The following is a 25,978-nucleotide window of genomic DNA, read 5'->3' as shown; positions in this document are numbered from 1 at the left end:
TCCAGTTCAACAAAGCATTGTGTGAGTTCTGAATCCAAATAATGCACACTTCTCCATGGCTGGTCTGCCAGGTCACTTCCTCACCTTCTCTCTAGCCCTGCTGAGGGCCAAGCAGCTCATTAGCACCGTGCTGAGGAGCCCAGACTGCCTGGGTCCAGGTCCCGGGGCTACCCACTGCCTGGTTGTGTGACCTTGGGCTAGTTACACAATGTCCAGTTTCCTCATCTGGAAAATGGGAATTATATTAGACCTTCCCTCGTAGTGTTGTCAGTGAAATAGTAATATGCATACGCCTAGCACAATGCCTGGCCCATAGTAGGTGTTCAGGAAACGTTTATTTTTATCACCACCGTGCTGGATTCCCTTCCTAGGAGGAGATGACAGTGGGATGGCGATTGATTTCTTGTTGAGTCTGGACCCTGGAGAGAGGACTGGAGTCAGGGACGAGGGTGGGGGTGGAGCTCATATTTGTCAAGGGCTGACCCCCATCCAGTCACACACAGATCTCCTTTGGTCCTCCCCTCTGAGGTAGTGATACTGTCCCTCCTCCTCAGAGGGAATTGAGGAATAGGCTTGTCCAAGGTCACACACGTCGTAAAATAGCTTTGGACGTAGCTGAGTCTCGGTCCTTCAGGCCAAGCTTTCTCACTGGTGGACCATTACTTAATTGGATCACCACGTGTGTGCAGCCGCATAATTATTATTATTATTATTATTACTTTTAAAAGAATACCTTCTTGTTGTTTCACATTTTGGTTTTCAGCAGTAAAATCAAAGTATCCCTGAACAAATTAACTTCATTTGTACAAAAAACTCACAGTAGCAGTTGGCTCCGATGGTGGTCCCTGACCAGTACGATATTAGCAGGATGGATTATTGGAGTATGCTGGGTATATTTTAGCCAGGGCACATCTTTATCTTGATTCTAGGCTTATGGTGCAGTTATTGGAGCTCGGATTTGGTTTCCAGAAATGCGTATGCTCACCATACCAAACTTGGGGCAAAGTCGGGCCACAAAATGCCATAAAATTGCAGGCTGACTCTGGGGACCCTGTACCCATTCCACGAGGCCAGTGCTTTTTTGGTGGGCAGGGCTTCCTGTCTGCCTGATCAGTTACTGTTAAACCTAGGCTCTGCAGATAGGGCAGATTCCGGAAAATTCAGGCATGTCCTTAGGTTGCCCTCTGGAGACAGCCACAGAAATGCAAACTAATGCACATCGAAAGCGGTGAATCATTTTTGCCAAATGGCTTGCGGTGGTTGAGCAGAGGGAGGTGACTGGGGTCCCTAGGGAGCCCTGTGCTCAGTGCATGCACCCAGGAGTTTTCAGTGCATGCACCCAGAAGGAGTCTGAACAGATTCGGCAAGTGGCGCCCCTGCACCGACCCGACCCGTTCAGGGCATTCAGAAGTCTCGCCTCGTCCTGAAGAGGCGCCATCTTGAGAAGGGTAACTCGGATTGTCCAACCCGGTTGCTTCTTGAGCCCCTTGATGTCAAAGGCCCTCGATCTGAGAAAACAGCTCAGGAAATTTCCACAGCCTCACCGTTTGTCTGGCTCTGCTAATGGAACAGAAAGATTCTCACCCTCAGCTTGTGCTTCCTCCAGCTTTCCATGCAAAGCTTGATGCTTAAGAATGCCCTTATGCTCCAAACCTACCTTCCTGCTCACTGCCGCCTTCGCATCCTGCAGTGAACTTGGCTGCAGTGTGTCCTCCTCCCCCTCCTCATCGCTGCTGCCTGGGGAGGGGGGCGGCCATGCCCACCACTTCTTCTGTTTTCTGGGGCTGAAAAATCGCCCCTCTGCATTCAGTTAGGAGTACTCCATCATTGGCCTACGAGCTGATATTTTTCATAGTTTGGCCAAACTTTCCACGTTTTTGTCTGGCAAGTACTTGGTAAGGGTGGGAGAAAAGAGCTAACATTTATGGAGCCCCACTAGGTGTGAGGTGTTGTGCTGGGTGCCTCGTGTACATCTCTGTCCTTGAATCTTCTAAACAACTCTTAGTGGTTCGCATTAACTTCACCAGCTTCCATGCGAGGAGAGCGGGGCGTAAGTAGGTTAGAAAGCTTGGCAACGGCTCAGCGTCTAGTTTATTACCCCCGAACACCTTGGGAAGACGTGGACCACGTTAGGGGCACATTGGCAGCCGAAGGGCAGCTCTGGGCATCAGCTGTCAGTGTGGGCAGGATGTTGGAGCAGAGGGGTCCTGCTGGGAAGCTTCTTTACCTTTCATTCCAAGGAGAAAGTGGCCAGAGGATCTGGGCGTCAGAGAGAGAGAGAGAGATAGTAGCTAAGTCTCAGCCTCAGTAGGGAATCATATTGGTGGCAGAGGGAGCGTAATTTTTCTCTGTTCTCATATCAGCCAGCGTGACGACCAACGTAGGAGTCGTCTCGGTCTTCGCTGGTTGAGTCGGCTGCTCTCTGGGGTCTGCATGGGACCCTGCAGGTGCCCCAGAGGGTCTCTGCAGGACTGCGGGCAGGGACTCTGCTGTGACCCCCCCCGCCCTTCCCCACCTGCCAGCGGAGGGACTGCTGTCCAAGTAAGAAATCCTGAGTCTGCAGTGTCCCCGACAGTTGGGTGAGGAGAAACTCAGAAAGGTGAGTCTTGGGAGAGCAGTGCACCTTCCTCACGGTTCCGAATTGTACCATCGCTACACCCATTGGACGAGGAATGCAGCGTGTCTCTTTAAAATGCTGTTAGCAGTAATTCTTTTTAATGACCTGGGCCAACCTTCCCTGTGCCATGACACCCGTAAAAGAAGCTCCCAGCTGTCCCCGGAGGGCCCCATCCTGCTAAATGTCGGAGTTGGTGACTTGACAGCATTGCTCAAGACTCCTGCTTTTCTCTATTTTAGGTTTAAATTAACCAGGGAATTAACTCTTAATATTTAAATCTTCATGCTGTCTTTCGGAACTGCAGTATTACCCAGCGTCGTGGCTGACTGACAACATACATTGAAGAAAATTAAGTGCCTACGAATTATCTCAAACTAATGATATATTTATGCATTGTAGGTTATTTTGAATTTCTAGACTGTTAAGAGTTGTTTAATAGGTTAATAGTTTTAATCTATTAATCTAATCTTTTCTGCTTGACTATTTATTAAAATATATCAGTGATACATGACAAATGGAAGCACAGATAATTCTGAGGGTTATTAAGGCATGGGCGATGTGAAGATTTGAAACACGGGTGGAATAGTAAACACACGGGCCTCGTTATCAGGGTTTGTGGAAACTGGGGTTTTGCTCTAGGGGTCTCTCTCTTGGTCCTTCCTGGCTGGTGGAAGCCACAGTCTCTAACCTGGTTGCGATTCCTGTCCTTGTCACTGAAAGCAGGAGACCCTGTGTCCAAAGGCCGTATCTGAACAGCAGCCATTTTAGAAGACTTCAAGGAGAGTTAGAGGTCAACAGTGAACAAAAAGCCCAAGCACATTTCTCTGTGGCAGACGTGGAACTCCTCGTTCCTTAATTTTATCACGTTTCTATGTTGCTGTTTGAAGCATCTTAGCATGTGCCCCTGTCTGTCCGGATGCTGAGGATACAGTAGGAGATGAGGGGATGTACTCGTCTCTTGGAATTTCTGGTCCATCAGTCGTTAATTTGTTCATTCATTCAACAGGTGTTTTGTTGTCGTTGTTTTTAGTCGTGTCTTCTTTTGAGAAGAGAAACAGAAGTCCTCCAAGTGATTCAAAGCCCAGGCATTAGAGTTGGGCAGATCTGATTGAATCCCATTCTGTCACTAGGAAGCTGTGTGGCCATGAAAAAGTCACTCTGTTTCTTTGATTCTCAGTTTTCTTATCTTAAAGCAAAACTACCCAGCCTGTTAGGCGTTGTGATATGCCTGGCATCAGTGGCATGGTGCATGGATCCGGTGTGAAGCACCATGCCTGGCATGTCACAGCCACCCAGTACGCCACAGGGGCCCTTGTCCTCACTCCCTCATTATGGTACCGTTGCTGTTCTCACCTCCACCTTCACGCTGGCGTATCTATCTCCGGTGATTGTCTGCTTGTGTCGTTCAGCAGACATTAGCTGTCATCTGCTGGGAGCCGGGCACGGGGATACAAAATGGCAGTGGGGTAGAGCCCTTACCCCTGGAGGTCTCTCCCAAGCACGTGGAATCAGAGAGCACATTCAGAGCAGGAGCCGTTTAGAAGCAGAGGGGGCACTCTCAGAAACCACAGGGCTGAGGCTGCAGGCTCCCTGATGGATGTCAGAGAGAGCAGCCACTGGGGAGCCCAGCGCCCCATCTTGGGCCCTGCAGCCTCAAGAGCAGGTGTCATTTTGCAGTACAGATCATCACTTGGTGCACCTTAGACTTTCATGTCTTCTATGTTAGCAATATCTCAAAAAAACTGGAGGCCCCACGTGCTCAGAGAAGAGCAGGGAGTCCGGTGTGGCCAGCAAGGGGGGTGTGTTAGCAGATGAGGCGAGTGGGTGCTTGGAGCACGTCGCAGGGAGCCCTGAGGGTTGGGACGAGGGCTCTGGCTGTTATTCTGGCTGAGATGTGGAACCACAGTGGGTTTTGGGCCTAGAGGTGGCATCACCTGGCTTGTTTGGACGGGGCCACCTTGGCAGCTATGTTGAATGTCGACATCGGGGCGTTGGGCAGGGGTAGGAGCAGGAGACCGGCTGTGAGGTATGGCGGTGTGGTTGTGTGTGGTTATGGCAGTAAGACAGGAGGCAGGGGAAGGCAGCTGGGACCAGGGGGTGGTCAGGTGCTGGGAAAGAGTAGCCAGGTTCTGGACATACCTTAAAGGGGGAGTTGACAGGATCTGCCAGTAGATTCATTAGTACGCAGTGAGAGAGAGGGAACAGAGGTTAGTTCCAGAGCCGGGGCCCGAGAAGCTGGAGGGATGTAATTGCTACTAACTGAAATAAAGTCTGCAGTTATTTGACGGTGGCATCGTGGACTGCAAGCTGTAGTGGGATGGGAGTCAGAAGGATAGTTGTCTTGACTTGGGGGGAGGTATGTTACAACAGCTCAGTTGGGGCCTGTTAAATATGGGTCCCTGTGGGGCATCCAGGAGGAGGTGTCCAGCAGGCAGTTTTGTGTGTGCAGGTCTGGAGTTTGGGGGGAAGTCCAAGCTGGAGACAGAATTCGAGATTCATCATCGCATTGTTAATATTTAAAAACATGAGTCTGGATGAGATCACTTTAGGGAGTGAGTGTGGATAAAGATGGAAGAGGTTCTAGAACTGATCCTTGGGGCATGTCAGTATATAAGGGTTGGGCTGGTGAAGAGGAATTAGCAGAAGATAGAGGAGGGGCCCACCAGGCGAGCACAGAGCCAAAGGGAACAAAGAGCTGGACAGAGGAGAGAGGGAGGAGCTCGTCCAGGACTACTGATAGAGGACAAGGTCGCTGAGGACGGGAAGGGACTGTAGGCTCTAGGAGCATGGAGGTCACCAGGGGCCTTGGGAAGAACAGCCCTGGTGGAACGGGGGAGGCAGAAGCCTCATTGGACTTGGAAGCATTGCCAAGGAGGGCCCTGCTGACTCCCGAATAGGAAGAATCCTTTGCTCTTAGATCATCGGTAGGTAGACACTTGGGTAGCGCAGGAGGACTTGGTCAGCGGTCAGCCCGTGCATCAGGGTAAATGCTGACCCTGAAGTCATGGCTGGATGTGCGTTAATTCTTTTAACACCCCGTGCATTTGTGGAGAGTGTGTTTAAGCTCAGCTTGAGGCTACTTAACCCTCATTCCTAATGAGCGGAGTCTTTTAATGAAGTTTTATTCTAGAGGGAGTTAACTAAGTCATTATTTACACACTGATTAGAGATCCGCCCCCTCCCCCACCACCCTTAACATTGTTTCCGGTGGCTCAAGTGCCAGAGTGAAGAGGCAGTAGCCTTTGCAGGAGGTGGGTGGTCCTCAGGCAGAGCCTCAGGGCACACGGATTCACTGCTCCCCACCCTGTGCGAGGAGACCCTTACCCTGCTGGGTGGAGGTCCAGCCTCTACCGCTGCCTTAGATTCCAAGTCCCTCGTCATGCAGGTGGGAAAACCGAATCAGGCAGGGGTAGGACTGATCTCCGGTGTGCTGAGGATCCCTCGTAAGTACCGTGACCTGGCAGAGCTTCAGGCATTAGCATTTTTGGTGGAATGATGAAGAAATTATACCCGCAAGCAAGCAAAGTTGTCTGACTCCTGGGCACATGACGTCATCTGAAACTCCTCCTCCCACACGGCCAGAAATGGCATGGCCTTTGGGTCCCCCGTCCACTGATGCAGGGTTTAGTGGGAACAGCACCGGGATAGGAGTCGGGAAAATTGTTTCTGGTCACTGGAAGGTGCGTGACCTCGCGCATGCCCTTCATTCACAGTGTTGATTGAGTTGCTGCCGCGCACGGGGCAGCGGTGCCGGGGCTGGGCCTCGTTCTGTGCTTCAGTGTCTGCATCTGGCTGCAGGGCTCTTGTGGATGCCAGATGGGGAGGGGCGGGCCCAAGCACTTGAAGAGCCATCTGGCAAAACCCAGAGGAAGAGATTTGTTTCTGAAACTTTCCCAGGCAGGCTCTGCGGGCACATTGGACCGGCCGCACGCGGTGCTGGGGATGAGTAAGAACGAAGCAGAAGAAGGCTGAGGGTGGTGGAGGGCGGTGGTTTGCAGACTTAATTGCAGTGGAGCGGGTTCTTCAGACTCTAACACAGGGAGGGTATTAGTCTCCTGCGGCTGCTGTAACAAATTACCACAAGCTGGGGAGCTTAAAACAGAAGCTTGTTCTCTCACACTTTTGGAGGCTCCAGGGGACAATCTGTTCTTTGCCTCTTGCAGCTCTCGTGTCTGTAGCCTTCCTCGACCTGTGGCTGCATTTCTCTAATCTCTGCCTTGGTGGTCATGTTGCCTTCTCTTGTCTGCACTGTCCCTTCTGTCTGTCTGTCTTACAAGGACATTGGTCCTTGCATTTAGGGTCCACCTAAGGTAATTCACAATGATCCCGTCTTAAAGTCCTAAAATTAAATACATCCATCTGCAAAGAGGCTTTTTCCAAGTCAGGTCACATTCATAGGTTCTGGAGATTAAGATGTGGGCATATCTTAGGTGGGGGGGGGGGGGGGGGAAGGGCACCATTTACCCCACTACAGAGAGAAAGAAGCACGTATATGTAGTACATCAGGCTAAAATCAAAGAGAGAGTAGGGGTCGTGGAGCCCCACTCAACACCACTCTTTTCATTCAGGCCTCATTCAGTCCTCTGGACCATTGCTGTGGAACCCTTAAGCCTCCAAGGAACACACTTTGAGAACCATTGCTCTAATGAGGGGTCACCGTTCTTAGGGGGCAAGGAGGCCACTTGGTCTGGCTTCTCTCTTGGCCTTCTGGCATGAGCAGTAACCAGTGACCACAGACGGTATATTCTTACCGAGAAATATCCTTTTAGTGCCTGACTTTAGATTTTATGTTGAAGTGTGACTCAGGTTAAATATAAAATTCATAGCATATCTTGAGCAACTATTTTGTAGTTATCTATATATAAATCTATTTTACAGCGACACAAATAGAATAGATTATGGAGTGTCAGCATGTAGATAGATTCCGAGTGCTTTTTCACTAATATACCTAATGATTCGTGCTGAGAATATCCAAGGGCTCCACTGTACATTTAAATGGATATAATTAAAATAATGAGCTCTATTTTAAAAAATGATATATGAAAAAAAATTTTTTAAAGAAGTTAGAAGATGCTACACCACTAATTCAAAGTGATATAAGTACTTCGGTGATTCCATTGTTATTAGGACACCTAATTAAATGCAAAGCACCCGAGAAAAGCAACATTTGGGCTTGTAAATCTACAGCATGGAGCCGGGAGAAGTTGCCAGTGTCCTTGGTACCTCCAGGGCTCAGGGATATCCCATTTAAGGGAGTGCCTTTTCGGGGACAGGATAGCTCATGTAGCTCGCAGAGTAAGAGTCTCCTGTGTGGGGGCGGATGGGCGTTCAGAAAGGGGGTCTGACTCCACTTCCAGCAGATAAGAAAGGCCTCCCAGAGGTGAGGATGTCCTCATGAATCAGTGATGTCATCATCATGGCAGGTGCCATATATGGAAATCTACTTTGCCCCAGCTCCCCAGCTCATCTCTCACCCCCACATTGGCAAGGATCATGGTCCCTCTTTAACAGACAAGGAAACTGAGGTTCAGAGGGGGAGCCCAGCCCGAGGTCACAGGGCGTGTGAGTGCCCAGCCTGTCTGATTCCAGCAACTCCTCCCTCCCACCAGGACGTCCTGATGCTGGCAGGGGTGCCTGAGAGCAGGAAAGGACACTGAGTCTGTTTGGGTGGGTGGACAAGCATTCGTAGTTCTCAGGCTGAGCTTCCACGTGTCGGCAGTGAATTGAGGGTATTTCAGGGGGAGGGTCTGTTCTGTTCCCTCTCTGTGACCTCAGTTGTGGGGAGCACAAGCAGGTTGGACCCTTCATCTCCACTGGGCCTCTTTGCTGTCCTGGGGAACACATCTGCACTGTGCTTGGGGCTTAACCCTTTGTGCAGGCAGGTTCAGGACCAGCCAGGGCCAAGCCAGAGGGAATCCTCAGCTACCAGCCTGCCTAGCAGCCCCCCTGAGACCCGTGGGCTTTGTTCTTGCCGGGCTGGCATTCGGGTTCAGACAGGGTCCCCGAGCTCCACCCCTGTGCCCAGTGAGCCAGCAGGATTGGTGGTTAGCATCCCCGTGGTCCGTCTCTGTCAGGGAGCAGCGACTTCAGCAGCTGTCACCGGTTCCCATGGGCATGATCACCTCTGCTGTATGAGTCACTCTAGATGAGGTCCTGGATTTACATTTTTGTGGTTGATCTTCACAATACCTTTTGAGCGGATACGGGGCTCCCCACATCACTTATGTGGAAACAGGCTCAGAGAGGGTCAGGGGCTCACTCAGGGTCACCAGCTGGGATGTGATGGTGATGGGATTTAAACCCCTGTTGATTTACCTCCACAGCCCCTGCACGTCTGTGCCATGTAAGACCCTTCCCCTGTGTCCTCTGCATGCTTTCCTCCCCTGCACCCCTACATAAGACCATAGATATGTGTAGGACATCTCCACCGGGGCCACCTTGCAGACATTGCCTTGTCTCTGCCTCACAGCGCTGTGAGGTTGGTGCTGTGTTTATCCCCATCGTATGGATGTGAAGACTGAGGCTTAGGGGATTGGAGTCACTTGTGCAGGAACCCACAGCTTGGTGGTGGCGGTTCCAAAATTGGCCGTGGGACCATCCAGCTTCAGAACCTCCCATCTTAGTTCGTCACATGGGGTTCCTGCCAGGCTCTCTGCCCGCCTCTGCTCTGGTGCCCCAGCACCAGGGAGACCTCGCTCCCAGGACATCCCCTTCTGTTGTGGCTGGCTGCAGACTGTCCTCCCTTCCTGAAGCCATAGCTATTCCCTGGTCACTTCTTAGACCTGCGGCTCCCGTGGCTCCTGGGGCCTCACTGAACTAAGAGGCTTTTTTGTCCTGTGATGACTTTTTTTTTTTTTTAACATTTATTTATTTTTGAAAGACCGAGATCGAGTACAAATGGGGGAGGGGCAGAGAGAGAGGGAGACGCAGAATCCGAACCAGGCTCCAGGCTCTGTGCTGTCAGCAAAGAGCCCGACGCAGGGCTCAGATCCACAAACTGTGAAATCATGATCTCATGATCTGAGCTGAAGTTGGATGCTTAGCCGACAGAGCCACCCAGGTGCCCTTGTCCTGTGATGACTCTTAAACACAGCAGGGAGTGGGTAGGCTTATCCCTTCCCAGGGGCACTGGTCCTCAGCAAGGGGGCTCTGGTTCAAGATACCCCCTTGGAGGAAGCAGCAGCCAGAAAAGTCAGGCAGTCTGCCTTCCTCTGGCTTACCCACTAGCACCACGGTTTGGACTGTTCTAGATGCAGAAGGTCAAAGAGTGGGTGGTGTGGGAGCTGCCAGAGGCAGATGGGCAGGCTTCCCTCTGTAGGTTTCTCCCCGAGTCTCAGTGCACCGTGGCTAAGACCCAAGATGCCTACGTCTAATTTTGGTTTCATGTCTTACTACCCGTGTAACTTGGATCAGGTCACTTTTCTCAGTGCTTCTGTTTCCTCATCTGTAAAGCAGAGATAATCCCAGGACTTCTTCACCATTTGTTAACCGAGATGAAAGACATGAAAAGAGTCCGTATATTAGAACAGTCCCGGCACATAAAAAGCAACTTCAGTGTTTCTTCAGTAAGTAAAAGAAATGAACACTGAGGCGATCGAACCATCCCGATCTATGTTTCCTGATGCAGAGAAGGGTAAGAACCCAAAGAGTGTATGGTGGCCCTGATGTGGCACACGCCGGGAGGAGGCGTCACTGGGCCCACTGAGTGCTAAGGATGCCGTAACAGTTCGTCATTATTAAGAATAGTAATGATGACCATGTCTTGATAGCTGTTACAGGCCAGCCACTGTGCTGAGTGTTTTGTTAGTGGATTGAAATCTGCCTGCCAGTCCTGTTAGCTCCATTTTGCAGATGGGAAAACTGGGGCGTGGAGGTTGGGCAGCTGGTGGCTCAAGTCACACAGCAAGGAGGTGCCTGACCGGACAGCCCTGGCTCCTGGCTCGTTCCCCACAAGCCTGCCTTTTTTTAAGACATTTTCTTTCTAACATTTATTTATTTTTGAGAGAGACAGAGAGCGAGCAGAGAGAGGCAGAGAATCCCAAGCAGGCTCTGTGCCATCAGCGCAGAGCCCGATGCGGGGCTTGAACACAAACCAGGAGATCATGACTTGAACTGAAATCAAGACTCAGACGCCCAACTGACTGAGTCACCCGGGCCACTCCCAGCCTACCTTTTCACTCTGGCTTGGTCCATCTGAGTCCTGAGCAGTAGTCAGCTTGAGCTGCCATTACAGAAGACCACAGACCGGGTGGCTTGGACAACAGAAATATATTGTCACACGGTCCTGAAGAGTGGAAGTCTGAGATCACAGTGCCAGCACAGTTGGGTTCTGGTGAGAACCCTCTTCCTGGCTTACAGACAGCCACCTTCTCTCTGTGTCCTCACGTGGTGGGGAGACAGAGATTTCTCTTCCTGTTCTGTCAGATTAGGTCCCTATAACTTTATTTATTAACCTTAATTATCTCTTAAAGACCCTGTGTCCAGCTGTAGTTGTGTTGGGGATTAAGAGTTCACCATACAGGGGCGCCTGGGTGGCTCAGTCAGTTAAGTGTCCGACTTTGGCTCAGGTCATGATCTCGCAGTTCGTGGGTTCAAGCCCCATGTTGGGCTCTGTGCTGACAGCTCGGAGCCTGGAGCCCGCTTCAAATTCTGTCTCTGTCTCTGTCTCTCTCTCTCTCTCTCTCTCTGCCCCTCCCCTGCTCTCTCTTTCTCTCTCTGTCTTTCTCAAGAATAAATAAACATTAAAAAAAAAAAAAAGATTTCACCATACAAATTGGGCAGGTCAGGGACACAGTTCAGTCCATACTAGGACCTCCCCAGTGGCCTTTTGCTGTCCCCTCCTCATTAGCTGGGACCCTCCTCTCTTTGCTCAGTCACCAACCTGAGAGAAAGTTCAGAGCTGGGAGGGACAGTGAATGTGATAAAAACTCATGCTCCTGTGACAGATGGAGCTGTTGAAGCCCAGAGAAGAGAAAAGTCTTGTCCAAAGTCCTACAACAAGCCCACTTCAGATCCAGGGTCAGAACCCGGGTCCCTGCCTCCCAGCCTGGCACCTGCACGAAGCTCGGTTGGCATACTAGTGGGCTTGCCTGAGTGTGCTTCAAGTGTGGGCCTTCAAGTTCAGTCCAGAAGCTTCTCTGAAGCAGTGGAGAGGGCCGGATGTGACAGGGTGGCATCCCTGGGCTGGCACATGATGTGATCTCCCAGTGTGGCACATCTTGGCCTCAGTACCTCAGAGGTGGGAGTGATCGTGATGATCCCCTTACCAGAAGGCTCCCCCTTATGATAACACAGAGAGTCACGTTGAACCGCTCTGTTCAAGAGATGTCAAGGCTTCATGCCTTGGCCTGCCAGGTGTCTTGTGTGTGGCCCTGGGCAAGTCCCAGTTGTGCTCTGGGCCACAGTGTGCCCCCCCCCCCCCATAAAGGAGGTTCGGTGGTCTGTGCCCTCCCTGCCCACCTCAATATTGAGCTCATTACCTTGAGAATGTTTTCTGGTATTTGCAGAGCCACGTGGAAGCCAGAATGGTAAGGTCTGAGTGAGGCTTTTGGCTTGTAGTCTCCCGTCCGTGAGATGGAACAGGGAGGGGCTTGGATGAATCTTCAGCCCTTCCGCCAAGGAGGGAAGGGAACAGCACTGGGCACTTTGTACCCATCAAGCCACTTAAACCCTTGCTGTCCAAAGTGCAGGTCGAAGACCAGCAGCATCGGCCTTGCTGCACGCTTGGTAGAAAAGCAGAATCTCAGGATGCCTGGCTCACGGTTTGTGAGATTGAGCCCCGTGTCAGGTTCTTTGCTGTCAGCTCGGAGCCTGCTTGGGTTTCTCTCTCTCTCTCTCTCTCTCTCTCTCTCTCTCTCCATCCCTCCCCTGCTCATGCTCTTCTCTCCCTCTCAACAATAAATAAACATGAAAGAAAGAAAGAAAGAAAGAAAGAAAGAAAGAAAGAGAAAAGAAGAAAGAGAGAGAGAAAGCAAGCAAGCAAGAAAAGCAGAGTTTTAGGCTAAACCCCAGATCTGCTGAACCAGAATCTGCATTTTACCAAGATTCTCAGCTGATTGATGTGCGTATCAAACCTGGAGAAGAACTGATTTCAACCACCCGTAGCTGCCCTCGTAGGTCTTTTCTAACCCCAGTTACAGGAGTTACTGGGCACATTTAGACCTCTTTAGATCTGTAAAATGAGTGGCGTTGGAGCCATACTAGCCCACTGATTTTCAAACGGTGTTCCTCGGAGCCCTGGGGTTCCCTGGAGGACCCATAGGGGCCGCCATGGGTGCCGGTGCTTCAAGGTGAGATTCGCGGAGAAATGGGTCTGTCACTAAACATTTTGCAACCCCCTGGGCTGGTGGGCTCCCAGATAGGTCTGGGGGCTGGCATGGAGTCCACGCTGAACAGACTCTCTTCTTTCCCAGGGAGCGCTTGAAGCGCAGCCAGAAGAGCACCAAGGTGGAGGGGCCCGAGCCCGCGCCGGCCGAGGCCTCCCTGAGTGCCGAGCAGGGAACGATGACGGAGGTGAAGGTGAAGACAGAGCTACCTGATGACTACATCCAGGAGGTGATCTGGCAGGGGGAGGCCAAGGAGGAGAAGAAGGTGGTCAGCAAGGACGGGCCAGGCGACGTGCCCGCCGAGATCTGCGTGGTGATTGGTGGCGTTCGTAACCAGCAGACCCTCGGTGAGTGCCTCTCCGTGAGGGTCAGGGCTGGGACCTGGGCGTGGGGTCAGAGTCCTGGAGAGAACAGTCCTGCCTGTCCGTGGCTGAGAGAACCTTAGGTGGCTCTGCTTTGCCCTTGGGGAAGGACGTAGGCTCCTTAGACCTGCCTCTTGCTTGGACAGTTGTAGTCTGGACCTCTTCTTTCCTTCCCTGACATGCAGAGCCCTATCTGTGCTTTAAGACTTGCTAGGGTCAGATGCCCGGAACTTTCTGTAGGTGTGGCAGATCCCTCATGGCGTGGGGCTCCCGTGCCCCAGGTAGGTCTAGCACCACCACGTTGCTCGTTGTCCTAAATGCCTGTCTGCATTTATTTTCTCCTTGGCTTCACCGCGGGCTCTTGCAAGCAGCTCCCAGTGCACGTCCTGCTTGGAACAGGCCCCCTCGGGACCGGACTCATGACAGACTGGCACCTTCCCCTGTCTTTTCTGGTCTGGGTCAGGTTCAGAGGAGCTCTGTGGAAATGAATTTCTTAGAAATTCTCTCTCCCCCCTCACTTTCCAGCAGGAGCCAGGGGATTCCCCTCAGGGCCACCTGCACCCGGCGGGGCTCACAGACCCAGATGCCCGCAAGGCCTCCCCCAAAACACAGAGGGGCTCGGTCCTCAGCTGCTGCCGGAACTGGGTGGGAGACGGGCTCAGTGTAGACGTGCCACACGCCAGAAGTGAGAAATCTGAGGTGAATTCTTTTGGCTTTAAATGTTAGCAACTAATCTGACTTTTGAAATCTGCCAAGCAAAACAAACCTGTCTGTGGGTCGGAGTCACTCCGAGACCACAGGTTTGCAAACCCTGGTCTGTGAAGTCCTCGTGCCTCGCCTGCCATGGAGGACTTGTCTCGCCTGTTCCCAGACTTCCCTTCTCATCCGAGCTGCTCCACGTTTCCCGTGCTCAGTGTGTTCTTAGACGCTGCCGCCCCCCCTCCCCTCTGCCTGTCCTTCCTGGTCCAGCTCTGGCTCACTTCCTCCTGACTTCTGGCTCACGTCCCATGTCTGGCACACAGGGCCTTGTGCAGAGATTCCCCTGTTGCGTGTCCCCAAGTTTATGCTCAAGTCCTGTTGCCTTTTCTTCCCAGCTGCCGAGGCTCAACCTCATGTTCCCTTTCCCGGCTGTTCTCTGCGGTTCCTTGTGACCCTGTCAGCCCCATCTGGGTCGTTGCGGCATCCCACTGACAGCCATGCCTGTGTGTCTTTCTGCCCTCACCTGCCCTCTACTCTGGCTGCCAGGGGCCTTGGCAAAAACAAATCAGTGACCATGTCACTCCCTGCTAATAAACTTGGGGTTTCCCACTCCACTGTGTCAGGTCAAGGCCATCGTATCGAGATCCTCTGTAACCTGATCCCTCTTTCCTATTTATGATCTTTTTGGACCTTTCGTTCTAGCACACTCTGCCTTTATGCAGCATTTCTTGCCCTTTGCTCATACCGTTCCCTCTCCCTGGAAAGCCTTTGTCCATTTCCACATGCCCAAATCCAGCCCATCTTTGAAGGCCGGCTCCTGTGCCGCCACCTTCCAGAAGCTTTCTTTAATCTCTTCTGGTCAGAGTTCCGTTGATACCCTACCCCTCATGTGAGTACTTCCCGTTATTTATTTAAAAAATTTTTTTTAAGTATATTTACTTATTTTGAGAGAGAGAGAGGTGGAGAGAGAATGCCAAGCAGGCTCTGCTCTGTCAGTGAAGAGCCTGACACGGAGCTCGAATCCACAAACCTAAGACATCATGACCTGAGCTGAGATCACGTCAGATGCTTAACCGACTGAGCCACCCAGGCGGCTTTCCCATTATCTATTTTAAATTAGAGGGGCCTTGCCTGTGCCTACCTCTGCCACGAGACTAGGAGCCCCTAGACTTTTCTGACCCGTGCCTCTGTGCTCCCTGCTCCCACCCCACAATGCCTAGTAGGGACTGGCTTCTAGGGAGCAGTATTGACACTGGGGCCATAACTGTCAGGATGGGGCTAAGTTATGCCTCCGTAACAAACGAGCCTGAGAGTGATGAGATCTTAGTAGCTCAAAACCACAAAGGTTTATTTCTTAAGTCATATTATGTGCCCATTGTGGGTCATCTGGGGGCTCTGCTCTGGACCCAGGCTAAAAGCAGCTATTGTATGAAATGCTGCCAGCCAAGGGACAGAGGGAGAGAAAGCTCTGGAGAGATTCACACTAGCTATTACCTGCTACAGCCCAGAAAGGAGAAAAGTTAAGTTCTCTCCCTGTCATTGGCCTCATTAGTCACATGGCCCCTCCCAATCTCAGGTGGCCGGGAAATGCCATCATCCCTCATGACAGAATTGGAATGAACCAGAAGTATTTGGTGAAGAGCAGGAGTAACTTAGCTCAGTGCCCAGTGGAAGAAGGGGCTTATCAGGAGCCCATGTCTTTCGTTCTTCCCTCAGTATTCACTCTCCCAGAGCCAAGGCCAATGTTAGCCACTAGTGTTAGCTACCCCAAGAGAGGGTGTGCCCTTCCTCACTTTGGGGTGTGTGTTTTGAGACTCATGGGGCCCAGTAGATATATATATATATATGTCTTCACCTGGAGATGGCCAGTGAAGGGTAGTTGTATCTGAATCTTGGGCTGGAGCCAGCAGCCAGGATTTGGTGGGGAAGGCCTATAGCAGCCATGCTAGGCAAGTGTTGGGAGGAGTCCTCCCTGGGCCAGCTGCCTGCACAGCAAGAGGCCCCACGGTCTCGTGCCAGCCTCTGATGCTGATTTCCAACTCAGCGGCTGCTCAGCAGCAGGGTCCTTGGCCTTGCTGTGCCTTAGTGTACTCTTCTATCCAGTGAGGCATGCTCCCTGTCCTGCCCACCTCATGGGTGTGCAAATCAAAAGAGGCGGTGGAGGAGGACAGCACTGTGCAGAGAGAATGACTTTGGGTCTTCAGTCTGGAAGTGAATCCGGGCTCTCTGCTGTAATAGCTGTTGGACCTCAGGCAGGCTACTTGACCTCTCTGTGCCTCAGTTCTCACAATTGCAAATTCCTGGGTTCCGTGAAGATTCAATATGATGATGTACATAAAGCACTCAGCATTGTACTTCGTAAATGATTTGCTATTATTATCAGTAGTATTAGCGTGACTCTTCAAGGGGGAAGAGTACCTCTTTGAAGTACCACTTCAAGGGGGAAGAGTGGTAATAGTTTCTGCTTTTTTCTAAAGCCTAAGAAATAAGCCAGTGTGGTGTAGAGGAAAAAAAGTGGGGTGGGGAAAAAGGCTGGCACTGGATGAGGTGTCAGAAGACATGGGCTCTAACTGAGCGTCTAATTTGAGTCTCAATTTTCTCATCTGAGGACTGGACAGGGCAATCTGTCCTATCCCTGGGGCCCCTTCTAGTCCTCCCTCCCTAGAATCCAGGGACATTTCTAAGTAACCTGCTTTTGGCAAACTCTTCACGAAAAAGGAGTAAAGTCACAAGTCAGAGGAGTAAAAAAGAGAAAAAGGAATAAAGCCACTCCCGCAAGTCAGGAGTGGAGCCGCCATTTTGGAGCCTGTACTGTCGCAGGGCCTGGGAGCACTTCCTGCTCGTTACGGAGGCTCATCTCGCATCCATCAAGGCAGACCTTCCTCCTCGAGGGTGTAGTTTCTACCGACAGTCAGGCTCAGAGAAATCTGGTTTGGCCTCAGTGCCAGGAAAGAAAAGCATTAAAAAAAAATCAAATAGTTAGAATTGAGCTTTTTGAATTCATCTCATCTCAAGACAACAACTAGATTTTGTCTTGTGGGCCAAGTAATTGCTGCTGTTTATAAGGAGTCCCGTGTTCACCATTCTAAAGGGTGGCATGATTGATTATTGATGTCTGCCATGGACGTGGAGATGGTCAGTGGGGTATACGTGCCATAGATTTGACCCCCCTTATCCCCTCATTTTATAGAGGGGCAAACAATTCTACAGAAAGGAAGAGTTGCCCTGGGCCACACAGCAAGTCAGTGATGTTTCCTTCCACTTCCTGAAGGGTCCATCCCCCTCACAGCAAACCCCTCCCACCTGGAAGGAAAACAAGGAGGGAAAGCCCTCTCAGGGATGTGGCCAGGGGCAGAATGCCGGTTAGAGCCATCCCTTTGAATGTGCACCTGCCACGGTGTGCATTCCGTGCCCCGGTGGCCGGGTGTCGTGGAGTTAACGTGTTCCCCCGGCACTTGGCAGAGAAGCATGAGGTTCTGCAGAGCCAAGGGCCTCCGGAGCACCCTGCTCACTCAGCCGCGCTCGGGGCTCAGAGCCGGCCTCTGTAGCCGAATAGAATAGTGTCCCTGTTTGGTCACTCCGTGCTGTGCCATGCGGGAACCTCCCGTTTGCCTTTCCTCTGAGCTCCATCCCCCCTTGTCCCCACCCCCGGGTCCTCACTGGTCCTGTAACTGCCATCAAACAAACAGTGTTCCCAATGACACAAACATCATCTGAGGCACTTCCCATGGAGGAGCTGGGGCTTGGACACGTGCGTGGCACTTGGCAGCTTCCCAGGCTGGGAGAATCGGGAGGGGCATCCGTGCCCAGGAGGCTGGCTGCCAAGCTTGCAGTGTCGGCTGCCGGTTCCCAGCTGCCCAGAAGTTCCCCGTGCTGAGAAAGATATCTCTCACTCTTAGAAAGAACGTCACTGCCACTGGAGCCAGTGTGGGGAAACTCAGGGGTTTTCAGCAAGAAGAGCAGAGATCGTAATATTGAACTTGATGACTTTATTGGATAAGACCAGAAGTGAAAGGAAGTGAGGCAGCAGATTCCCGTTTCCACCTGTCAAGCTGCATGCGGACCTCTGCACAGCAGCCCGAGGAATGGTAGAGCCACACACTTGAGGTTTCAAGAACACCATGGAGAATTCTGAACACAAGGTATTCCCGTTGTTACACCTCGGTCCACAGTCGTGGCAGGCATGGCTAATTGGTCCCTGCACACTGTAACAGTGCACTTCAGAATCCTTCTCAACACAGTGCTCATCAAGACGTCACTGCCAGTCAGCCAGAGTTGAAAAATACGAAGTGGAAACCTGCTTGCCCTTCTTGTCCTAGATGGTAAAGAGGAGGCAAGCGGAGTTTACAACAATCAGGACATTCAGTCCCCGGAACATTTCCTGAGAGATAAGGATGCTCAGATGCCATGATCTGCGTGGTCAGAACGTACTACCAAGCAGTGGGTGCTCTTCTCTGTGGGGTGGGAGCATCGGCCCTTAATCCTGGGGAAGTTGCACATGAGGGAGCCCAGGAGGAGCAGCAGGTGCAGGAGCCCATGAAGGGAACAAGCACCCCGCTGGGCTCTCCTCAGATCCGGGGTGTGGGCCAACCAGGTTATATCCAGAGAGTTCATTCTTGGCGTGGGGAGGAGCCCCGAAGAAGAGCTAAGGGCTGTTTGTCCTGGGGAGGAAGAGACTGAGGGCAGGGCCAGTGGGGGTGTGGGGGAGATGATGGGGGATAAGTATTCACAACTTGAAGCATTTGAGGGGGAGGGGAAGGAGCGGACACATTCTTTAGAATGTTGAGCTCCAACCGATACAGGGCCGTCACCAGGAGGTGATTTCAGCTCTGTAAAAGGAAGGCGTCTGTGACTGTGGGAACTGTTTAGAACTGGATATAGGCCTGTGAGGGAGAGAGTTCTGTCCTGGAAATCTCTGGACGGGATGCAGGAGACACAGTGAAGGCTCAGATGGGGGACTACATGGATGTTTCTAGGCAGTGAGCTTTGAGCATCAAGGGGTAGAGGTGTTTGCACACGTGCAGGGTTGCCCGGGGAGGAGGCGCAGGCAAAGGAGGCAGCGGCTCAGCCACGGCTCTGGAAGGAGCAGGCCATCATTCAGACACAGCCATACGGGTTTTGGTCTGTGACAAACCCAGGCAGGGGTGCCAGGTCCCGCTCCGTGGCTCCAGCTGATAGTTTCCTGTTTCAGTAGGTTGTTGGCAGGGCTTTGTACCTGAGCCTGCCAGAACCAACACTCAGCTCTTTGCCACAGCCACCAGGGAAGCGGGGCAGAGAGTAGGGGAGTTCTGGCTGCCCTCCCGGGCACGTCTTATCTCTGCAACTGGCTCTTCATCTGCTGGTTCAAGGTGGGCAGGGGTCCTAGTTAGAGCGTCCCCGTGGGAAAGGGCCCCCGGACTATAATCCAGGAGACCCAGGACCTGCCCCACTGTGGAGTCTTGGACAGGATCCTTAACGTCTCTGAGCCACACTGTCTTCATCGATCGGTGGGTGTAGTGACATCCGCCTGTCTTTCCAGTAGACTTGTTGGGGGCAGAGTGAAGTAATAGGTATGAAAGCGTTTTTACGCGGGAGACCCAAAATGCAAAGCAGATACCAGCAGTATTAGCTGAAGCCTCAGGACATTGACATACCTGGGGTTACATCTGGAGAGACAGGAACCAAAAAGGCCAACGGCTTTCCAGCTTCTTTTTGTTCATTACCTCCCAGAAGAATTTTGAGAAATCGTACATTCTTTCATATTTTTGAGTTGACGTCTCACATTTTTATCCAGAGTTTAGATAATTTCAAAGGATATAATTTCTGGAGTATTGTGTAAAAAAAAAGTGTCATTTTGGAAATATAACCGTGAAACCATTGTTTTAAATGTATCCGAGAGAATCCAAACCCACTGCGGTTTGATATCTGCCATCATCCATTTTAAAAACATACGAACAAGCTCGTCTTTAACAGTCAGAAATTTTACATCTTTCCTTTCTCTCCTTGAACTCATATTTCCAGTCCACTTCCTTCGCAGGATTTTATCCTAATGTAATATATTTTTTATGCTTGAGAGTCTTTTATTGATCACTGTTTTACAGTCATCTCCCACAACAAGACGTACATAAATTGAAATAGAAATTTCTTAAAAATTTTGTTGGGATCATAAAACTGTACTTTTTAAAACATCCCCCCCCCCCGATCGAGTTATTATTAGTATACAGTTTGTCAAAAACAAATTCAGATAAACAGTAAATGTAAAAATAAACAATTAATTGAAAATGCACCTCTTAATGAAATGGATGGGGCTTCATTTCTTTTTCAATTGGCTGCTGTTCCAGTGAGTTAGTATTTCTTGTTGCACGAGACAACATTCAGCTTTCATTTAACTCCTCTGTTTTGGTTTCTATGCGCAGAAGTACTTAGAAAGCTTAATCACATACATAAGGCACCAGGGATGGATGGAGTTTTGAGCGTCACTCAATTTTTGGAACTCTTTCCAAATTGTGTACTGAAAATTGCACGGGGTCTGTCATCAGACGCTGTTGTTCATGGTTTCTCTGCTGACAGCCCCATTAGATGCTTCTTCAGTTTTGCTAAGAGCGAAGGATTGGGAATCACCTGATTCACCCAAGGCGTTGCTCCCTAGATTTCACCCACTTTCTAGGTCTGCTCTTAAATTTGGGATTCCCTCTTTGCTTGGAGCCTTGAGGTGGGCAGCCCCCATGGGGGGGCACCATGGTGGGATGGGGGACGAAGGAACCACCTTGTTTGTAGTGCATAAGGGTGGGGTCAGGAGGGAAGTAGGAAGGAGGGCCAGCTGCGTGGGGCCTCCCCAGCCACTGCCACGTCTCCAGCACATTGAATTTAGGGAAGAATACATTTGAAAGTTGATGATTGGGGTATTGACTCTCTTAAAACTGACTGCTCGTGTATCCCCAGGTGATTTGTACTCTGCTTGGAAGACCCTGGACCCAAGGACATTTGGTCTGAGTCCAAGCCCTGAGAGGCTCAGGAAACCCACTTGTCCATGATTTACTACCTCTCCAGGTCCTTTGTCCCCCAGTAGGCTGTGGGCCCAACTCATGCTGGGTCCCGGCACCAAGAGGGCTGGGTGTTCCTTGGCACTCCCACCCCCTTGAAACCCCTCTGGTCTCAGCTGGCCTCACCTGATCCGTCCCATCCTCTCGGGAAAGGAGCCAGGCTTTCTGCCAGGTGCTTCTGGAAAATGCTGGAAAGGTGCTATTATTCAGCACCTGTGGCTTCTTGTGTCAGTAGCAACAGCAGGGTTGGGGAGAGGTAGAGGCTTGGCTCCCTTGTGCTGGCATGCTCTATCAGCTGCTCCTGGCAGCCGTGATAGGGGATAGGGGACGCCAGGGGTCCTGTGGTAGGACCAGACATGGCGCCGGGGTGGGGGTGGGGGCGGGATCTGCTGCCCGGCAGCACTTGGGGGGAGCCCCGGGACTGAAGGGGAGTCACCTTGGCGTCTGGAGGTGACCTGGTGTCGTGCCAGTAGGATGGTTCTGGAGGCCTGAAGGCTGGCCAGACGTTAGCTGTGGGTAGCCCCAACCGTGAGCCATCTGGTCCCTAGAATTTTCATGTGCATCACCGAAATGGGTATTGAGTTGTCCCAACCACACGAGGACTTCTGGAAGGATGGAGGATGGGCATGAGACCTGACTGCAGTCGGCAAATGGTACATGTTAACAGGCATCATTTCTTTTTGGTGCTTTCCCAGAGGTGTGGTGGTCACACACGTAGGTTCTGGATCAAGGTCGATCTGGGCAGCCTTTGGCCATATGTGTCCCTCCAGCCCTCGCTTCCTTCATCTGAACAATGGGGATGATAATCACCTGTCTTACTGGATGTGTGATGGGGAGCTGAGCTGATGTGTGCCGAGGCACGGAGTCCACACCCTGCCCTCTTTGGCTGTGTGAGCTGGGCACGTCGCCGCACACCCGGCCAGCTTCTGCTTCCTCACCTGTGCGTTGGGCTCAGAGGCCAAGCCTGTGCAGAGACGTGAGAGAGGCTCGAATGAAAAGTGTTAGAGCACCTGGCATTTAGTAGACCATGATGGTGACGACAAAAGGGTAGCTGGGGAACCTGCAGAGTGAGGAAGCTTACCTGGCAGAGAGTCAGGCATCCGGCCAGGACGGTCTGAGCTGAGAATCCCCCGGAAGGCTGGGGGACATAAGACCACGGCATACGCGGGGCATGGTCTCCCTGTAGGCTCATTTTGCTGGAAGGCTTCTGGGGAGAAGCATTATAACCATACTGCGAATCATGTTATGTTATATTAAGTCAGAGAATAGAGAAAACAAAACTTTGGGGGGATTTGGGCCTGTAGCCGCTGCTTTCTGCCATAGGCCAGCCTCTCAGCGGAATGTGTGGATGTCCCCTGCCAGGACAAGTTCTTTAGTGAAAACGTAGACAGCACGATCTTGGTCACTCTTCCGTGTTCAGATGGAGAAGCCAAGGCCCCGGGAGCTCAGGTGACTGGCTGACCTGAGACTTGGAGCCCCTCCTCACCTGGCTCCTTCCCCACCCTTCCAGGCACCCCCAACTTTAAGGGCTCTTTCTGATTTCTTACGTAATTCAGATGGAAAAGCGCCCGAAGGCAGCCCCCACGGTGGATCTGTGCGAAGCCGCTATTCAGGGACCTGGATTTTTGACCAAGCGTTGAGATATGCATCTGGTACGTGAGGGCTGAGGGGCAGGAGGACCTCACTGGGGCCGGCATGAGGGTGGGGGCACGGCTGGACATAGCCGCCACCTGCAGACCCCTGATAAGTTGAACCTGCTATAGCATCTGCAGGGCCATGAGGGGCCGCCCTCCTCCACCCTGTCGCTGCCACAGGGCAGCAAATCTGAGCCTGCCAGGGGCCCTGGAAGACTTGGCCGTTAGAGGGATGACAGAGCACGTGGAAATCGGGAAATCGGGAACATTCTGACTACACTTGCTATGGGCTGCAACTCTGAAACAGGCCAGGGGTATAAAGGAGTTCTGTGGCCAAATGCGTTAGAAGAGCTTGGGTTAAACCGTCAGGTTAGTGCAGGACCTCTCCCAAGTTCCCGTGCACTGCACCTCCCCAAGACGGCCATGCCTCCCACCAGCTTGACTGTGGGTCTCTCTTTCCCGGGGTGCGTTCAGGAAGTTGGGTTGTAAAGAACTTTGGAAAATGCTGATCGTCACGGCAGTTTCTCTGTACTGAATGCTGGCTTTGTACTGGGTACTGTGCTCTAAGTAGCCACAGTATTATTGCTCATGCCGCCCCCCCCGAGGTGGGTGCCATTTTCCTGTGTTCAGAGAGGAAGCCCGAGGCGTGAGTGTTTCCATGACTTGTCCGGGGCCTCTTGCTGCTTATGTGGTCAGCCAGGATTTGAGCCCAGGTTTGCTGGCACCACTGCCCAGTGGGGCTGCCACTCTGGTGCCCTTGCCTCATGCCTCACCCTCCAGCTATCTGCACACCAAGCCCCTCTGCAGACACAGCACCTGAAGCCTGAGGTCTTAGGGTGAGTGGCGGTGAGGAGGCAGGCAGGACCTTGAACTCAGTCCTAGGAGTGCACTGGGCGAGGGCCCCGCTCTGCCCTGGGGAGCCAGGCGAGGATGTAAGACTGATGACCGTACCCGCTGTGACTCTGTGTGGGTTGAGATCCATGAGCAAGGCTGCACAGATCCTCAGCTCCCTCTGTGGGTTGAGGGAAAACCCCACGAAGCCGGTTGGGACCTGGCCTGCTTGTGAACAGAATCAAGGGGGTTGGCAAGTGGGGGGACCCGTTGCAGCCTGCAGTTATTACACAGCTTGAAAAAGTCTTTAGGTCACTGACTGCAGTTGGAGAAACTGAGGCCCAGGGCTGTGGCAGGGCTGGGGCATAGAGACCTCACCTGGAAGCGGGTTAAGTCTGAACCAAGTCTTTCCTTGTCAGAGGCTGTGACCTCAGTCCTCTGGGGAGAGACTCCACCTTCCCTGGGGCACCTTTCGTCCATCTCCCCCTTTCCTTCCGCCTCTTCTGTTCACTCCCCTGACCTAGGGTCCTGCACTGGGCCCACCACGTCCTGCACTTGACTGTGGTAACCCCATCACCCTGCCCGTCCCCTTGCCTAGTGGCCTGTCTGCTTCTTGGCAGACAGAGGGCAGCGATCACTCACACTCTCGCTCACGGCTGGGGCTCCGGTGCCGGGCATGTTTAAGATGCTCCATAAATTCTCAGTTGGTTGAAGGGAAACTGGCAGAAACTGTTGAAGAGTGGGTCATAGCCAGCCATAGGAGGGGAGTCAGGGTCATTATTACTCGGGGACAGATGAGGAGAACAGCAGGACACTGTGACTTTATTGAGCCCCCTCCATTGTGTGCCAATCACGGGGCTAAAAACGAAGAAATACACAACTGGATCTTTGCTCCACATATGTGTATTTTCCCCTGTGAGACCAGGGTAACACATAGAAAAACCATTGGATGACAGACTGCTAAGTTCCATGCTGGTGTTGGGACGACAGCGTCCCCTTTAGTGACCCACAGGAGTGCGGTGGCGAGGCTGTCAGTGTGGCAGCCGGCTCACATGTGGTGTCTTATTAATCCTGACCTCAGTCATGAGGTGTAGGAATCTTCGTCTTGTGTTACAGGTGAGGCAGCTGAGGCTCGGACCAGAAGAGGGATGTGCCTGAGATCAGCCGGGGGGCGGGGGGGGGGGGGGGGGTGGCGGAACGGAGCTGACAGTCTCCAAGCTCAGTGCTCTTGTGACTTAATACCTGGAGTTTACACGTAAACAGGCCTCTGCCCCCAGGAGGGGCTGAAGACAATAGGAACTGGTGATGCCTACACTCACCGAACATCTGGGTTCACGGCAGGAACACTTGAGGTTTCTTCAGTCTTCACTTGATGCTGTTGCATTGTCCACACCTTACCCAGGAGGACACTAAGGCTCAGCCAGTAAATGGTAGAGTGGAGATTCCTTCCCAGGCCTGCCTTACTCTGAAACCAGTGCTTCCCGTACCTCGTTGCTGGGAGTCAGAATCCCCTGAGGACCCTTTTGAAAAAGGCAGGTTCCTGGGCCCTTAGCCCCAGCCATTCCAGTGCACTTACCCCGGAGTGGGGCCAGGGCCTCTACTGGTACGAGCTTCCTGGCCATTCTGTTGGGAAGGATGCGGCCTGAGCCCAGGTGCTAGCGGGCCTATGTGAGGGATTGGGCAGGGCCTCTGCTCGTGGGGCCCCCGCCAGGCTAGGTCTGAGGGGCTCTGCTTGGCTTCCTGCCATGGGCCTTTCCCACGTGCTCCGTGTGGGTGGGCTCCACCTTAACCTGTCTGAAATGCCTGCTGGCAACTCAGCCGTTTCAGTCTACCCACTCCCGGGAAAAGGGCCCTGCAGAGGGCTGGAGTCAGGCAATCACGCCGTGTCGGTGTCCGCATGCCCGAGAGAACAAGAAAGCTGCTCCGCCTCCCGGTGTTCTGTGCTCTCCCCGGAGGGCACATCCGTGGGAGGGCTGGGCGCTTCCTAGGGGGATCGTGGGGCCACCCCTGTGAGGTGGGTACTTACAGCCCCTCGACACGTGAGCAGACTGAGGCTCAGTGTGTCTAAGGGAATTACCAAGGTCGTGGTGTGGGTAGATGGCAGAAGAGGGACAGAGACCAGATCCATGTGATTCGAAGACTGTCCTCTTAACCTCTGTCCCATCCCGGTAGGGAGCGGAGGTAGAAGTTACTTGAATGCGTGTTGATTTCCTTCCGTGGATGCCATTTACTCCTTATTCTGAAAGAACACTTATGTTCATTTCCTTTTTCCTCTCAAGGAGTAAGTATGAGAGTTGCCTTCTCCGCCTTGCAGATTTGGAAACTGAGGCCCAGAGATGGAAGTGATTTGCCCAAGTTCACTTAGAGAGTTGGGGCAAAAACTTGTGAACGAGACCCTGGCCTCCCAGCCTCCGGCTCAGTGCTGTTTCTGCTGGTCCTTGTTGCCCCTTTGCCTGCCGGGGACTAGACAGCCCGTTGGATGACCCCT

General features: G+C 52.3%; 1 protein-coding gene across 25 annotated transcripts in view; it reads left to right on the top strand.

The window, feature by feature from the left end:
- The window catches only part of ZNF618 (zinc finger protein 618), a 377,016-nt gene that overhangs the window by 297,784 nt on the left and 53,254 nt on the right, over window positions 1-25,978 (top strand). For 21 of the 25 annotated variants that reach the window (XM_047828947.1, XM_047828945.1, XM_047828943.1 and 18 more), the window contains 2 exons: window positions 13,030-13,289; window positions 22,582-22,677. In XM_047828947.1, coding sequence (XP_047684903.1) covers window positions 13,030-13,289; window positions 22,582-22,677 — 356 coding nt within the window. The remainder of the gene's footprint in view (window positions 1-13,029; window positions 13,290-22,581; window positions 22,678-25,978) is intronic. The other 4 variants (XM_047828953.1, XM_047828958.1, XM_047828956.1 and 1 more) reach the window with 1 other exon arrangement.

Source organism: Prionailurus viverrinus, chromosome D4 (genome assembly GCF_022837055.1).
Source record: "Prionailurus viverrinus isolate Anna chromosome D4, UM_Priviv_1.0, whole genome shotgun sequence".
Taxonomy (NCBI): domain Eukaryota; kingdom Metazoa; phylum Chordata; class Mammalia; order Carnivora; family Felidae; genus Prionailurus; species Prionailurus viverrinus.
The sequence above is the reverse complement of the archived record's forward strand: the minus strand, read 5'-3'. Positions and strand labels throughout refer to the sequence as shown.